The 17495-nt window shown below is 39.3% G+C and overlaps 1 protein-coding gene across 1 annotated transcript in view; it reads left to right on the top strand.

Annotated features, from left to right (window-relative positions):
* The window catches only part of dab2ip (DAB2 interacting protein), a 120115-nt gene that overhangs the window by 32759 nt on the left and 69861 nt on the right, over positions 1–17495 (top strand). The window contains 1 exon segment of the mRNA XM_062959747.1: positions 16655–16776. Coding sequence (XP_062815817.1) covers positions 16655–16776 — 122 coding nt within the window.

The raw sequence follows: 17495 nt of genomic DNA on the forward strand, positions 1-17495 counted from the left end.
CATGCTTTGTCCTCCGTCTAGCCAATAATAATAATAATAATGATAATGATGATGATAATAATAATATAATAAAAATATGATAATAATAAAAATAAATAAATAATAAAATAAATAAAATAATACCATTAAAATTGGTCATCTCTCTGCGATCCTCCAAAAAAACACGGATCGCTTTGGCCACTTTGCCTTTCATGCTTTGTCCTCCGTCTAGCCAATAATAATAATAATGATAATAATGATAATAATAATAATAATATAATAAAAATATGTAAAATAATAAAAATAAATAAATAATAAAATAAATAAAATAATACCATTAAAATTGGTCATCCCTCTGCGAGCCTCCAAAAAAACACAGATCGCTTTGGCCACTTTGCCTTTCATGCTTTGTCCTCCGTCTAGCCAATAATAATAATAATGATAATGATGATGATAATAATAATAATATAATAAAAATATGATAATAATAAAAATAAATAAATAATAAAATAAATAAAATAATACCATTAAAATTGGTCATCCCTCTGCGAACCTCCAAAAAAACACGGATCGCTTTGGCCACTTTGCCTTTCATGCTTTGTCCTCCATCTAGCCAATAATAATAATAATAATAATAATGATAATAATGATAATATTAATAATAATAGAAACCAGTGCAGGTGGTCCCGGTGGTGATGGGCACATTGGGTACCGTGCCAAAAGGTCTCAGCCGGCATTTGGAAACAATAGACATTGAGAAAATTACGATCTGCCAACTGCAAAAGGCCACCCGACTGGGATCTGCACTCATCACCCGAAAATACATCACACAGTCCTAGACACTTGGGAAGTGTTCGACTTGTGATTTTGTGATATGAAATCCAGCATGTCTATCTTGTTTGCTGTGTCATAATAATAATAATAATAATAATAATAATAATAATAATAATAATAATAATACATCACACAGTCCTAGACACTTGGGAAGTGTTTGACTTGTGATTTTGTGATACGAAATCCAGCATATCTATCTTGTTTGCTGTGTCATAATAATAATAATAATAATAATAATAATAATAATAATAATAATAATAATACATCACACAGTCCTAGACACTTGGGAAGTGTTCGACTTGTGATTTTGTGATATGAAATCCAGCATATCTATCTTGTTTGCTGTGTCATAATAATAATAATAATAATAATAATAATAATAATAATAATAATAATAATAACAATAATAATAATAATATACATCACACAGTCCTAGACACTTGGGAAGTGTTTGACTTGTGATTTTGTGATACGAAATCCAGCATATCTATCTTGTTTGCTGTGTCATAATAATAATAATAATAATAATAATAATAATAATAATAATAATAATACATCACACAGTCCTAGACACTTGGGAAGTGTTCGACTTGTGATTTTGTGATATGAAATCCAGCATATCTATCTTGTTTGCTGTGTCATAATAATAATAATAATAATAATAATAATAATAATAATAATAATAACAACAATAATAATAGGGCTCCACTGTCAGCTACGTGTCCACTGCCAAGACATTACACTTGGAGGGCGAATATAATAATAATAATAATAATAATAATAATAATAATAATAATAATAATAATAATATAATGATAATAATAAAATACTAATGATAAGGATAAAGATAATAATGGTAATAATGATTATACTAATATAATAATATAATAATAAATACTGATAATAACAATATAATAATATATAATAATGATAATAAAATAATAATAATATAATGATAATTTAATAATATATTAGTAAATAGTGGTGATAATAAATTATATAATATAATAACAAGAAAATAATAACAATAAAATAATAATAAAATGATAATTATAATAAAATAATATAATAATAATATAATAATAATATAATATATAATCTAATATAATGATAATAATATATAAATAATATAATAATAAATAGTGATAATAATGATAAATAATGATAATAATAATAATCATCATAATAATCATAATCATAATAGGGCTCCACTGTCACCTACGTGTCCACTGCCAAGACATTACACTTGGAGGGCGAAAATAATAATAATAATAATAATAATAATAATAATAATAATAATAAGAACAACAATAATAATAGGGCTCCACTGTCACCTATGTGTCCACTGCCAAGACATTACACTTGGAGGGCGAATATAATAATAATAATAATAATAATAATAATAATAATAATAATAATAATAATAGGGCTCCACTGTCACCTACGTGTCCACTGCCAAGATGTTACACTTGGAGGGCAATTATAATATTATATTATTATTAATAATAATAATAATATAATAATAATAATATTATTATAATAGTGATGATGATAATATAATGATAATAATATAATTACAATAATCTAATTAATATATAATCTAATATAATATATTGATAATATATAAATAATATAATAATAGTGATAATAATGATAAATAATGATAATATAATAATACAATATAATATTAATAATAATAATAATAATAATAATAATAATAATAATAATAATAATAATAATAGGGCTCCACTGTCACCTACGTGTCCACTGTCAAGACGTTACACTTGAAGGGCAAATATAATAATAATAATAATAATAATAATAATAATAATAATAGGGCTCCACTGTCACCTACGTGTCCACTGCCAAGATGTTACACTTGGAGGGCAATTATAATATAATAATAATAATAATAATAATAATAATAATATAATGATAATAATAATGGTAATAATAATAATATTATAATAATAGTGATGATAATAATAATAATATAATGATAATAATAATATAATAATTACAATAATCTAATAATCTAATATATAATCTAATATAATATATTGATAATATATAAATAATATAATAAATAGTGATAATAATGATAAATAATGATAATAATATAATAATACAATACAATATTAATAATAATAATAATAATAATAATAATAATAATAATAATAATAATAGGGCTCCACTGTCACCTACGTGTCCACTGTCAAGACATTACACTTGGAGGGTGAATGTAATATAATATTAATAATAATAATAATAATAATAATAATAATAATAATAATAATAATAAGATAATAGTATTATAATAATGATAATAATAATAATAGTGATGATAATAATAATAATATAATGATAATAATAATATAATAATTACAATAATCTAATAATCTAATATATAATCTAATATAATATATTGATAATATATAAATAATATAATAATAAATAGTGATAATAATTGTCAGGACCCAGGCTGCAGAGCACCAATAACCTTACACAGAGGCCAGAATCGATCTAATATCTTTATTAAAGAAATATATAAAGTCAATAAAAACAAGTGAAGAATATAGTTCAGAATCAGACCTTTCAGATAAGGCCAAATATAGTCCAGAAAAGTATTGTCCAATATAAGATATTAGAGTTCAAAGTTTTAATCCACTTGACCGAAACACACACTTTGCCAAGCAATAGTGTGGGGAAATGACAGAGTCTTTAAAGTCCAATGAAGCTTGACAACAAGGCTGGAAATAAACTTGATTCTCGACTAGATCCGTGACTGGAGGCAAGACGAACATGAAGCATGAAACAGAGTCCGTGGTATAAACGTGAGACAAGGCAAGGCTTGAAACTTGATCCGGGAAGCAAGGAACTGGGATTACGAAGTGTCACAGACAGAACGCCACCAAATAAGGTTCAACACAGTTTATTAAAGTTACAGAACCAAAAATGCCCGTAAGAAACAAAGGGCTAGGCAAACACTTGCCTTCGATGTGAAAAGATACAAAAAGACTTTGCTGGAACTAAAAACGGTTCAAAAGATAAACCGGATTAAACAGGAGTTTAATCCGGGTTAAATCAAAAAATGCTTACTTCAGCCTGGCACTTTAAACAAACAAAAGTTGATAAACAAAGGTTCAATGAAACACAAATAACTGGCAGCAGATTCCTCTCTGCTACTCAAAAGCTACGATTGAGTAACTAAGTTGTTACTCCTCCGTGCAACGAGCGAACTCCGGGTCCAAACACATCAATCAGGGTAGCAGCGGTCAGCAGGGTCCCAATCCGGTCCAAGGTCGAAAGCCAGGTACAGACGTCTTTAGTTCACCAGTTCCACCGATAGCCACAGAAGGGATAGTCCGAGGTCGAAGTCAGTCAGTCAGTCCAGCGTCAGTCCAGAGTAGGCAATTAATGTCCGTCAAAAAGACGACGGAGGTCCAAGCTATCAAGATTAAATACAGGCTGCACAACAAAAGCCCACACAGTTCCTCCCGCCGTCTATGCCCAGTGTCCTTGGTAACTTACGTATCCAGCAACGAATCACACCCGTCTTCAGGAATTTCCCAACAAGAGCCCAAGCGTTCGTCCAGATTACCTTGCCCAACGCAATTAGCCATTGATTCTAGACCCCATTTTATTCCAGTTCACAACTCCTCATCACTGTCAGCTGTTACCCTAATTCCAGGTGCCTCATCATCATCCTCCTCATCAGAGCTAAAACATCTTTGACTACGCCCCACAGCATCCCCAGCTGTGGATCCCATTCCATCCCTCCAGCTTGTCCACGGGTCTAATCCTGAAGGCCCCCAATCGCCTTCCATACTATTGTTGCCGGTGACACCCAAATCCTCCCTCACACGAGTCCATTCCATGTCATCCTCCTCTGAGCTGACCACCTCTTCCTCCATTCCCTCGGTAAAACCCTCAAAGGAGTCTTCGTCTGTTGGTTCTGCAAATAAGTCCCGGAGCCGTTTCCTTTCTCGCTCCTCAAAAGAGTCTGACTCTCGAGGAGTCTTACAACCCCGTCTCCCAGTATCGGAGCCAGAAGGCTCAACCATAACACGAAGTCCACACACGATCTCTCTCCTCAAGCTGATCAATTGACTCCGCAAAGAATCCCTCGCGCCAAACACCTATATTGGGTCTCGTTTTCCCGCCAACAGAACTCTTTCCCTAGAGAACGAGAAGCGAAACCCAACTCTGTCCAGATGCATGACTCCTTAGAATTTCCCAAGGGAAGCAGACCTAATCAGCCATTTGTTTGGCAGCGATTCTCAGGCTTCTGCGATTAGCCTCCCTGGCTCCTCTATCTTTAGAGTAATTTTCCCTCCTGGGAAACGGGGGGGAGTTCTGCCCAAGGCCTGTTTGGCTGGATTCTTGAGGGCAAACATCAACATCCTGCAGGTGAAGAGGCTCCGGCTCTGGCTGAACCGGCGAAAACCCCATGTTTTCCTCTTCGTCGGCCACAATAGTACTAGGAACAGGACTACAAGGCCCATGAGTCATCACAATAATGATAAATAATGATAATATAATAATACATTATAATATAAATAATAATCATCATAATCATAATAGGGCTCCACTGTCACCTAGGTGTCCACTGTCAGGACATTACACTTGGAGGGCAAATATAATAATAATAATAATAATAATAATAATAATAATAATAATAATAATAATAATAGGGCTCCACTGTCACCTACGTGTCCACTGCCAAGATGTTACACTTGGAGGGCAATTATAATATAATAATAATAACAATAATAATAATAATATAATAATGATAATAATAATGGTAATAATAATAATATTATAATAATAGTGATGATAATAATAATAATATAATGATAATAATAATATAATAATTACAATAATCTAATAATCTAATATATAATCTAATATATTGATAATATATAAATAATATAATAATAAATAGTGATAATAATGATAAATAATGATAATAATATAATAATACAATATAATATAAATAATAATAATAATAATAATAATAATAATAATAGGGCTCCACTGTCACCTACGTGTCCACTGTCAGGACATTACACTTGGAGGGCAAATATAATAATAATAATAATAATAATAATAATAATAATAATAATAATAATAAATCATAATCATAATCATAATAGGGCTCCACTGTCACCTACGTGTCCACTGTCAAGACGTTACACTTGAAGGGCGAATATAATAATAATAATAATAATAATAATAATAATAAATCATAATCATAATCATAATAGGGCTCCACTGTCACCTACGTGTCCACTGTCAAGACGTTACACTTGAAGGGCGAATATAATAATAACAATAATAATAATAATAATAATAATAATAATAATAATATAATGATAATATAATAATAATAATAATATAATGATAATAATAAAATAATAGTAATATAATAATGATAATAATAATAATAGTGATGATAATAATAATATAATGATAATAATAATATAATATTATATTATTAATAATAATAATATATATAATATATATAATAAATAATGATAATAATATAATAATACAATAGAATATAAATAATAATAATCATAATCATAATAGGGCTCCACTGTCACCTACGTGTCCACTGTCAAGACATTATTATCCCGCTTTGGGAAAGGACCGCGGGGCTTGTTGACACTCTGGTGGTGCATTGAAAATATTAAATTATCTTTTGCTTCCCGGTGCCCGCGAGGGAACGGTGGTTCAAAAGCCGGGCGGCGGGGAGAGCTAATAAGGGATATTAATCCCCATTTTATCCGTTTTGATCAGCCTGGGTGGAATCCTAATTGCAGTAATAACACTTGACATTTCCTCGGCGCGTTCCGGCACCGTCCGGATGGGCCTCCCGGGGTGGCCGGATTTACGGCGACGACGGCGGGTCTCTGGCCGTTCCGATCTGTATGTGGTCCCAGCATCATAAGAGTCGGAAGGGACCGCTAAAGGTCATCTAGTTCATCCCCAAGCCCTTGATATTAAGCCCAGTCACAGGTTATGGGCCCAGGAAACAGTTCGATGCAATTGCGAGCCTCCGAAAACACGGATTGCTTTTCCCACTTGGCCTTTAATGCTCTGTCCTCCATCTAGCCAGCCTCAGTAATAATAATAATAATAATAATAATAATAATAATAATAATAATATAGTAATAATAATAATAATAATATACTATAATAGTAATAACAATAGTAATAATAGTAATAATAATAGTAATGATGATAATAATATACTAATAATAATAGCAATAATAATATAATAGTAATAATAATATAATATAATAGTAATAACAATAGTAATAGTAATAATAGTAATAATAATAATAATAATAATAATAATAATAATAATAATGTGTTGTCGAAGGCTTTCATGGCCGGGATCACAGGGTTGTTGTATGTCTTTCGGGCTGCCTGGCCATGTTCCAGAAGCATTCTCTCCTGACGTTTCACCCACACCTATGGCAGGCATCCACAACCTCTGAGGATGCCTGCCATAGATGTGGGCGAAACGTCAGGAGAGAATGCTTCTGGAACATGGCCAGGCAGCCCGAAAGACATACAACATCCCAATAATAATAATAATAATAATAATAATAATAATAATAATAATAATAATATAGTAATAGTAATAATAATAGCAATAATAATATAATAGTAGTAATATCAATAGTAATAGTAATAATAATAATAATAGTAATGATGATAATATACTAATACTAATAATAATAGTAATAGTAATAATAATAGTAATATAATATAATAGTAATAACAATAGTAATAGTAATAGTAATAATAATAATAGCAATAATAATATAATAGTAATAATAATAATATAATATAACAGTCATAACAATAGTAATAGTAATAATAGTAATGATAATAAGAATATAGTAATACTAATAATAATAGCAATAATATGATAATAATAATAATAGTAATGAAAGTAATAGTAATAATAGTATAATAATAGTAATGATAATAATAATATAATAGTAATAGTAATAATAGTATAATAATAGTAATAGTAATAATAGTAATAATAATAGTAACGATAATAATAGCAATTGTATTAATAAAAGCAATAATAATATGACAATAGTAATAATAATAATAATAATAATAATAATAATAATAATAATAATAATATTTGGAAGGGATCCCATGTGCCATCCAGTCCAAAAACCCCTTGTGCTGGAAGGACACCATCCAATCCCTCCCGACAGATGGCTATCTAGCCTCAATAATAATAATAATAGTAATAATAATAATAATAATAATAATAATAATAATAATATTTTGAAGGGATCCCATGTGCCATCCAGTTCAGCTCCCTTCTGCCAGGAAGGACACCATCCGATCCCTCCTGACAGATGGCCATCTAGCCTCAATAATAATAATAATAATAGTAATAATAATAATAATAATAATAATAATATTTTGAAGGGATCCCATGTGCCATCCAGTTCAGCTCCCTTCTGCCAGGAAGGAACCATTCCGATCCCTCCTGACAGATGGCCATCCAGCCTCATACACATTTGCAGGTTGATGTAGAAACAGGGCTATAGAATCAAAGACTCCTACAGCGGGAAGGAGTCTTTGATCCGTGGCCCTTCTGGAATCGCATTGGCTTTTTGCGCTGCCGCATCACAGTGTTGGCTCCTGGTCGACTTGCGGACTCCGAGGCCCCCTTTGCATTTCGGGACGAGTAGAGCCGCCTTGTGCATCGCGGCGTCGGGAGGGAGCGCAGGCGGAGGCGCACTCCCGGGCGCATAGGCACACACGCGCCTCGTCCCAGAATGCGCTGAACTGGAGGAAAAGGCTCGGCAGCCACAGCGGCGGCGGCAGGAGAAACTGGATCCCGTCGCCATGGAAACTGAAGTTGGGAAAGAGTCGACAGAAATCAATGTCACCCCGATGTGCAAACGAGGCAGCGCGCGGCGGAAGGGAGGGCTCGCCGCTGGAGGAAAACGAAGTCCGTATCCTGGGCCCATAACCCCTGCGCGGGTTCAAGAGAGGGGTTGATAACATGCTCCCGGCAGAAGCTAGAAGAGAACGGGATTCACCAGACCTTTGACCCAGGCATGGGCCAACTTCGGCCCTCCCGCCAAGTGTTTTGGACTGCAACTCCCACAAATGCGTCCCATGAGACCCAGCGGATTCGAGATGAGACCTTGAAGCCCAGGTGTGTTAGGCACGATCCCATGGGAGCCTGGTCGGGCGTGAATCTCAGAGGATCTCAAAGGAGACAACGTTGCTGATGGAGATCGGTCTCCCGTTCGTGTTTCCAAGTTCCCTGGGCCCATAACCCTTGTTGGGGATACAGGTGCATTAGGCACGATCCCATGGGAGCCTGGTCGGGCGTGAATCTCAGAGGATCTCAGAGGAGACAACGTTGCTGATGGAGATCGGTCTCCCGTTCGTGTTTCCAAGTTCCCTGGGCCCATAACCCTTGTTGGGGATACAGGTGCATTAGGCACGATCCCATGGGAGCCTGGTCGGGCGTGAATCTCAGAGGATCTCAGAGGAGACAACGTTGCTGATGGAGATCGGTCTCCCGTTCGTGTTTCCAAGTTCCCTGGGCCCATAACCCTTGTTGGGGATACAGGTGCATTAGGCACGATCCCATGGGAGCCTGGTCGGGCGTGAATCTCAGAGGATCTCAGAGGAGACAACGTTGCTGATGGAGATCGGTCTCCCGTTCGTGTTTCCAAGTTCCCTGGGCCCATAACCCTTGTTGGGGATACAGGTGCATTAGGCACGATCCCATGGGAGCCTGGTCGGGCGTGAATCTCAGAGGATCTCAGAGGAGACAACGTTGCTGATGGAGATCGGTCTCCCGTTCGTGTTTTCAAGTTCCCTGGGCCCATAACCCTTGTTGGGAATACAGGTGCGTTAGGCACGATCCCATGGGAGCCTGGTCGGGTGTGAATCAAGAAGACACCATTAAAGCCCTCCTGACAGATGACCAACCAGCTATAGAACATATATACGTAGATAGATATAAGAACCTCCCAACAGATGACCAACCAGCCATAGAGCAGATATAGATAGATCTAAGAGATGCATACATCCATATGGTCATAGATTTGGAAGAGATCCTCAAGGGCCATCCAGTCCAACACCCTTATTATTATACCTAGCAAGAAGGCACCATTAAAACCCTCCTGACAGATGGCCAACCAGCTATAGAACAGATATACATAGATAGATACAAGAACCTCCCGACAGATGACCAATCAGCCACAGAGCAGATATAATAGATCTAAGAGATGCATACATCCATATGGTCATAAGAGACCCTTATTATTATACCAAGCAAGAAGGCACCATTAAAGCCCTCCTGACAGATGGCCATCCAGCTATAGAACAGATATACGTAGATAGATACAAGAACCTCCCGATAGATGACCAACCAGCCATAGAGCCTTCCCTCCAAGTGTTTCGGACTGCAACTCCCACAAATGCATCCCGTAAGACCCAGCGGATTCGAGATGAGACCTTGAAGCCCAGGTGCGTTAGGCACGATCCCATGGGAGCCTGGTTGGGCGTGAATCTCAGAGGATCTCAGAGGAGGCAACGTTCCTGATGGAGATCGGTCTCCTGTTCATGTTTCCAAGTTCCCTGGGCCCATAACCCTTGTTGGGGATACAGGTGCATTAGGCACGATCCCATGGGAGCCTGGTCGGGCGAGAATCGAGCCGAATCTGGACCAAGTGCTTTTCTGCGTCCCTCCTGAGACTGGACTCGAAGTCCTGTATTCGCCAGCATTAGACGTCTCATGACGAGATGATGGGAGTTGGGCTACGGGACTATATGGAGGGCTAGAGTCATTAATAGAGTATTAATATTATAGTATAGTCTGATATATAGTATAGTGTAGTAATGTTATAGAGCAGGGGTCCTCAAACTTTTTAAGTGGAGGGCCGGTTCACGGTCCCTCGGACTGTTGGGGGGCCGGACTAGGATGAAATAGTCCACAATTAGGATTGTTGTTGTTGTGTGCCTTCAAGTCGTTTCAGACTTAGGTCAACCCCAAGTCTAAAGTTTAGGACAGGGGTCAGGTCAATGACCTTGGAGGGTCGCATTCGGCCCGTGGGCCTTAGTTTGGGGAATCTGATCTTGATGATCTCATAAGACCATAGGTAAGCAAAGAGACCTCCAAAGACCATCTAGATGGTCTCAAAAGGCCATAGGTAAGGAAAGTGACCCTCAAAGGCCGTCTAGATGATCTCATAAGGCCATCAGAAGATCATAGATAAGTAAAGGGACCCTCAAACACCATCTAGATCAGGGGTCCTCAAACTTTTTAAGTGGAGGGCCGATTCACAGTCCCTCAGACTGTTGGGGGGCCAGACTAGGATGAAATAGTCCAAAATTGGGATTGTTGTTGTTGTGTGCCTTCAAGTCATTTCAGACTTAGGTCAACCCTAAGTCGAAAGTTTAGGACAGAGGCCAGGTCAATGACCTTGGAGGGCCTTAGTTTGGGGACCCCTGATCTAGATGATCATAAGACCATAGGTAAGCAAAGAGACCCCCAAAGACCATCTAGATGGTCTCATAAGTCCATCGGAAAGGAAAGGGACCCCCAAAGGCCATCTAGATGATCTCATCAGGCCATCAGAAGACCATAGATAAGGAAAGGGACCCTCAAAGACCATCTAGATGGTCTCATAAGTACATTGGAAAGGAAAGGGACCCCCAAAGGCCATATAGACAAAATTTAGGACAGGGGCCACGTAAATGACCTTAGAGGGCCGCATCTGGCCCCCGGGCCTTAGTTTGGGGACCCCTGATCTAGATGGTTTCATAAGACCATAGGTAAGGAAAGGGGCCCCCAGAGGCCATCTAGATGATCTCATAAAACCATAGGTAAGGAAGGGGACCTTCAAAGGCCATCTAGACGGTCTCATAGGACCATAGGTAAGGAAAGTAACCTCCAAAAACCATCTAGATGGTCTCACAAGGCCATAGCTAAGCAAAGAGACCTTCAAAGACCATCTAGACAATTTCATAAGGCCATAAATAAGCAAAGAGACCTCCAAAGACCAGGTAGACTTAGGTCAACCCTAAGTCTAAAGTTTAGGGCAGGGGCCAGGTCAATGACCTTGGAGGGCCGCATCTGGCCCGCGGGCCTTAGTTTGGGGACCCCTGTTATAGAGTATTAATATTGATATCAAGGCAATACAGAATGTACAGCACAGCATAGTATGAGATGTAGTATTAATATTCATATCAAGACAGTAGAAAATGTATTGCACAACGTAGTATGGGATATAGCGTTAATATTGATATCAAGGTAATATAGAATGGATAGCACAACATAGTATGGGATATATTATTAATATTGATATCAAGGTAATATAGAATGGATAGCACAACATAGTATGGGATATATTATTAATATTGATATCAAGGTAATATAGAATGGATAGCACAACATAGTATGGGATATATTATTAATATTGATATCAAGGTAATATAGAATGGATAGCACAACATAGTATGGGATATATTATTAATATTGATATCGAGACAATACAGAATGTACAGCACAGCATAGCATGGGATGTAGTATTAATATTCATATCAAGACAATATAGAATGTATGGCACAGCACAGCATGGTATATAGTATTAATATTAATATCAAGACAATAGAGAATGGATAGCACAGCATAGTATGGGATATAGTATTAATATTGATATCAAGGCAATACAGAATGGATAGCACAGCATAGTATGGGATATAGTATTATTTATTATTTATTTATTACAATATTTATATCCCGCCCTTCTCACCCAACAGGGGACTCAAGGCGGCTTACAATAAAACGCATATATAAAAATTATACAGTGCAATATAAATCAGTTAAAAAATTATTATTAACTTACATCAGTATTCATAAAACACATTATAAAATACAGGTAGGCATGTTCAGTTCAAAAAACTGGGTCTGTCGATTGAGTTCCAGCGCACATAATAGTAATTAACGCTGCCAATTATTATTCAAAAGCCTGGGCCCATAACCAAGTTTTAACCTTCCTATTTTTTAACCTTACTATTGATATCGAGACAATACAGAATGGATAACACAGCATAGTATGGGATATAGTATTAATATTAGTATCAAGACAATATAGAATGTACAGCACAACATAGTATGGGATATAGTATTAATATTCATATCAAGGTAATATAGAATGGATATCACAGCATTGTATGGGATATAGTATTAATATTAATATCAAGACAATATAGAATGTACAGCACAACATAGTATGGGAAATAGTATTAATATTCATATCAAGGTAATATAGAATGGATATCACAGCATTGTATGGGATATAGTATTAATATTAATATCAAGACAATATAGAATGTACAGCACAACATAGTATGGGAAATAGTATTAATATTCATATCAAGGTAATATAGAATGTATGGCACAGCATAGTATGGGATATAGTATTTATTTATTTACTTATTTAATACATTTATATCCCGCCCTTCTCACCCCGAAGGGGACTCAGAGTGGCTTACAAATTAAATTTACATACAATTTTATATTATTAGCATAGCACAATACTGGCAATAAATTACTATATTGTACTATATCAATATATTGTAATATTATTATTAATATTACATGTAACATATAATATATAATTAACATTATTTTATTGCATTATTAGTGTTATATTGTATTACAAAATAATATTATTAATATTATATGCCTATACAATATATTATAATATTATATATTATTGTAAATTATATTATATATATGTACTAGCTTTGCCCGGCCACGCGTTGCTGTGGCTTATGGGAATCCTTTGTTGGCCAGACGGAATAGCAGTGAATAGCCTTGCAGTCTCAAAGCCTGGCCGTTTTCTGGAGTAGCTGGAGCTTTTTGTTGTATGAATGTAGAGGCAGATAATCTGTATTTTATAGGCAGTGTGGAAGAGGCCTAAGTGAGGCCTAACTCTACCTGTCCCCTGGGCTGAGTGGGTTACTAGGAGACCAAGTGGGCGGAGCTTAGTCTTCCTCTCCCTCTAATTAGGACTTTATTTTTCTTTTCTTTTTGTCGTATGAACGCAGAGGCATGGATGAGGGGTTTTGCTGCCAAGTTGAGTGTTTCTGGGATGTGTAGTTTTGTTGTTTTGTCCTAGGCCGAAATTTCATTACCCTTTTATATATATAGATATAGGTACGTAACGTATGTATATACGTATGTGTGTATTAATATTAATATCAAGACAATAGAGAATGTATGGCACAGCATAGTATGGTCTCCTCCGGATGCAGGCCTACAACTCCCGTATCCATCACACTGAGACATTACTAGAGCTGATGGGAATTGGGTGGAGGAACGTCAGGAGAGAATGCTGCTGGAGCATGGCCGTACAGTCACAGCAACGCAGTGATTCCGGCCATGACGACACAAAGCCGGGCAGGTGTCTCCGGAGGGGATTCCTCCCTCGCACCTGTTCCCGGATGATTCCCACCCAAACCTGGCTTCCCCGTGTCGTATTTCCCTCCCTTTTGACACCCGTCAAGGCCTGACGGGCGCAGGCACAGCTGCGTTCTCTCCCACGCAACACGGCGTCGGATATTAGTCACTGACTGTTGAGGAAGTCTGGCTCCGCGGCTTCCTCACTTCGCTCCCGACACCTGCCTTTTCGGGGAGACCGAAGAAGAGGAGGCTCATCGGTGGGCGGGCGGAGAGGAGGCCTGCAACGGAAAACGCGCTCCGTCTGATTACTATGATTATTACTACTAGCTGTGCACGGCCACGCGTTGCTGTGGCTTATGGGAATCCTTTGTTGGGCAGGTGGAATAGCAGTGAATAGCCTTGCAGTCTCAAAGCCTGGCCGTTTTCTGGAGTAGCTGGAGCTTTTTGTTGTATGAGCCTAGAGGCATGGATGAGGGGTTGTGCTGCCAAGTTCAGTGTTTCTGGGATGTATAGTTTTGTTGTTTTGTCCTAGGCCAAAACGCCATTACCCTTTTATATATATATACTAGCTTTGCCCGGCTACGTGTTGCTGTGGCTTATGGGAATCCTTTGTTGGGCAGGTGGAATAGCAGTGAATAGCCTTGCAGTCTCAAAGCCTGGCCGTTTTCTGGAGTAGCTGGAGCTGTTTATTGTATGAACGTAGAGGCATGGATGAGGGGTTGTGCTGCCAAGTTGAGTGTTTCTGGGATGTGTAGTTTTGTTGTTTTGTCCTAGGCCGAAACGCCACTACCCTTTTATATATATAGATTAGCAATCCTTAGCATTATAAACAACGCGTCACGCCCTGAACGACCCTTTTCTTCCTGACCCAAACCACGACGGCTCTCCACGTTATCTACCTGCCTTTCCCGACGGAGGTAATTACACCTCCCGCGTCACCATGGCTACGGAAATGGCACACAATGCCTTGTGCAAGGTGTGAGGAAAGAAGGGAAAGCGGGGAAGAGAGAAAGAGGCACAAGGGTGAGGTCGTTGTGCGTTTCCCGAGACTCCCTGGCCTTGTTCGAGAAGCATTCTCTCCTGACGTTTGGCCCACACCTATGGCAGGCATCCTCAGAGGTTGTGAGGTATATGAGGACACAAAGATCTTTGATTGTCAAACATTATATACATAGACTAGCATTGCCCAGCAGATCGCCACTCAGGCTCTGATTGAAGGTAAAGGTCCCATTAACCGCGCTCTTCCTCCCTCTCGCCCTCTGGATCTATCCCAGCATCCCCTTCTTTCTCAATCAGGGAGGGTATTTGCATAAAGGTATCCTCCTCTGGTCCCGTCGAACTTCGGACTGAGAGGTAGCCCAGCCGTAGGTGTGCCAGTCCCATTAACCGCACTCTCCCTCCCTCTCGCCCTCTGGATCTATCCCAGCATCCCCTTCCTCTGCAATCAGGGAGGGTATTTGCATAGAGGTATCCTCCTCTGGGTCCGCCGAACTTCGGACTGAGAGGCAGCCCAGCCGTAGGTGTGCCAGTCCCATTAACAGCGTTCTCCCTCCTTCTCGCCCTCTGCATCTATCCCAGCATCCCCTTCCTCCTCAATCAGCGAGGGTATTTGCATAAAGGTATCCTCCTCTGGGTCCGCCGAACTTCGGACTGAGAGGCAGCCCAGCCGTAAGTGTGTCGATCCCATTAACCACGCCCTCCCTCCCTCTCGCCCTCTGCATCTATCCCAGCATCCCCTTCCTCCTCAAGCAGGAAGAGTATTTGCATAGAGGTATCCTCTTCTTGTCCCGCCGAACTTCGGACTGAGAGGCAGCCCAACCGTAGGTGTGCCTGTCCCAGTAACCGTGGTCTCCTTCCCTATCGCCCTCTGTGGACTGAGAGGCAGCCCAGCCGTAGGTGTGCTGGTGCCATTAATCGCGCTCTCCCTCCCTCTCGCCCTCTGGATCTATCCCAGCATCCCCTTCCGGGCTACAACATTGTCAGTCTCCAGGGGCACAGGGGGGTGGGGTGGCCTTTGGGGGGTGCCAAAAGGTCGGCCTTTGCAGCACGATATACGGACGGATGGACTCGTGGTCCTTGCTAGAGATGTGCCGCATCTGCTTCGGCGTTGCTGCTGCCGCTTGGGTGCTGGGTGGGTTTCTAAGGGGGGGGGATGCAAGCGGGTGGTTGCCAAGGTAACAGAGGCTTCGGGAGTCTCGCGCTGCCGCCACCGACGTTGCCATCCTTGCTCTCCGGCCCTCTCTCTCTCTCTTTCTGTGTCTCGCTTGGAGCAGAGCTGGGCGGATTCTGTCCGCCGCCGAACCTCGGACTGAGAGGTGTGCCGGTCTCCTTAACCGCGGTCTCCCTCCTCCTTCTCGCCCGCAGGGCTTCCTCACCCGCCGTCTCAAGGGCTCCATCAAACGGACAAAGAGCCAGCCCAAGCTCGACAGGAACGGCAGCTTCCGGCACATTCTCCCGGGCTTCAGGACCACCCTGGACAATGAGAGGTAAGGGGCTTGTCGGGGCGGGAGGAGGGTGTCCGTTCGTGGCTGTTCGGCTCAGGATGGGGATGATGGGTGAAGCTCCAAAGCGGCGTTGCTTTGAGGCGGCGCTGGGCTAGATTTCCTAACAATGCATGCAATGTATATACAGTTGAGGCTTGTGTCTGTTGTGATGCGGAGGTGTGCGGTGTCAAGGGCTTGTCGGGGTGGAAGGAGGGTGTCCGTTTGTGGGTCTTTGGCTCAGGATGTGCACCTGGTGATGATGGGTGAAGCCTGAATCAAGCTGGGCTCTATTTCCTAACAATGCAAGGAATGTATATCCAGTTGAGGCTTGTGTCCGTTGCGATGTGGATGTGTGCGGCGACAAGGGCTTGTCGGGGTGGAAGGAGGGTGTCCGTTTGTGGGTGTTCGTCTCAGGATGGTGATGATGGGTGAAGCCTGAAAACGGCGGTATCTTGAAGCAGTGCTGGGCTTTATTTTCCTAACAATGCAATCGATGTATATCCAGTTGAGGCTTGTGTCCGTTGTGATGTGGATGTGTGCGGCGACAAGGGCTTGTCGGGGTGGAAGGAGGGTGTCCGTTTGTGGGTGTTCGGCTCAGGATGGTGATGATGGGTGAAGCCTAAAAACAGCGGTATCTTGAGGCAGTGCTGGGCTTTATTTTCCTAACAATGCAATCAATGTATATCCAGTTGAGGCTTGTGTCCGTTGTGATGTGGACGTGT

This window comes from Anolis carolinensis, unplaced genomic scaffold, assembly GCF_035594765.1.
Source record: "Anolis carolinensis isolate JA03-04 unplaced genomic scaffold, rAnoCar3.1.pri scaffold_7, whole genome shotgun sequence".
Lineage (NCBI taxonomy): Eukaryota > Metazoa > Chordata > Lepidosauria > Squamata > Dactyloidae > Anolis > Anolis carolinensis.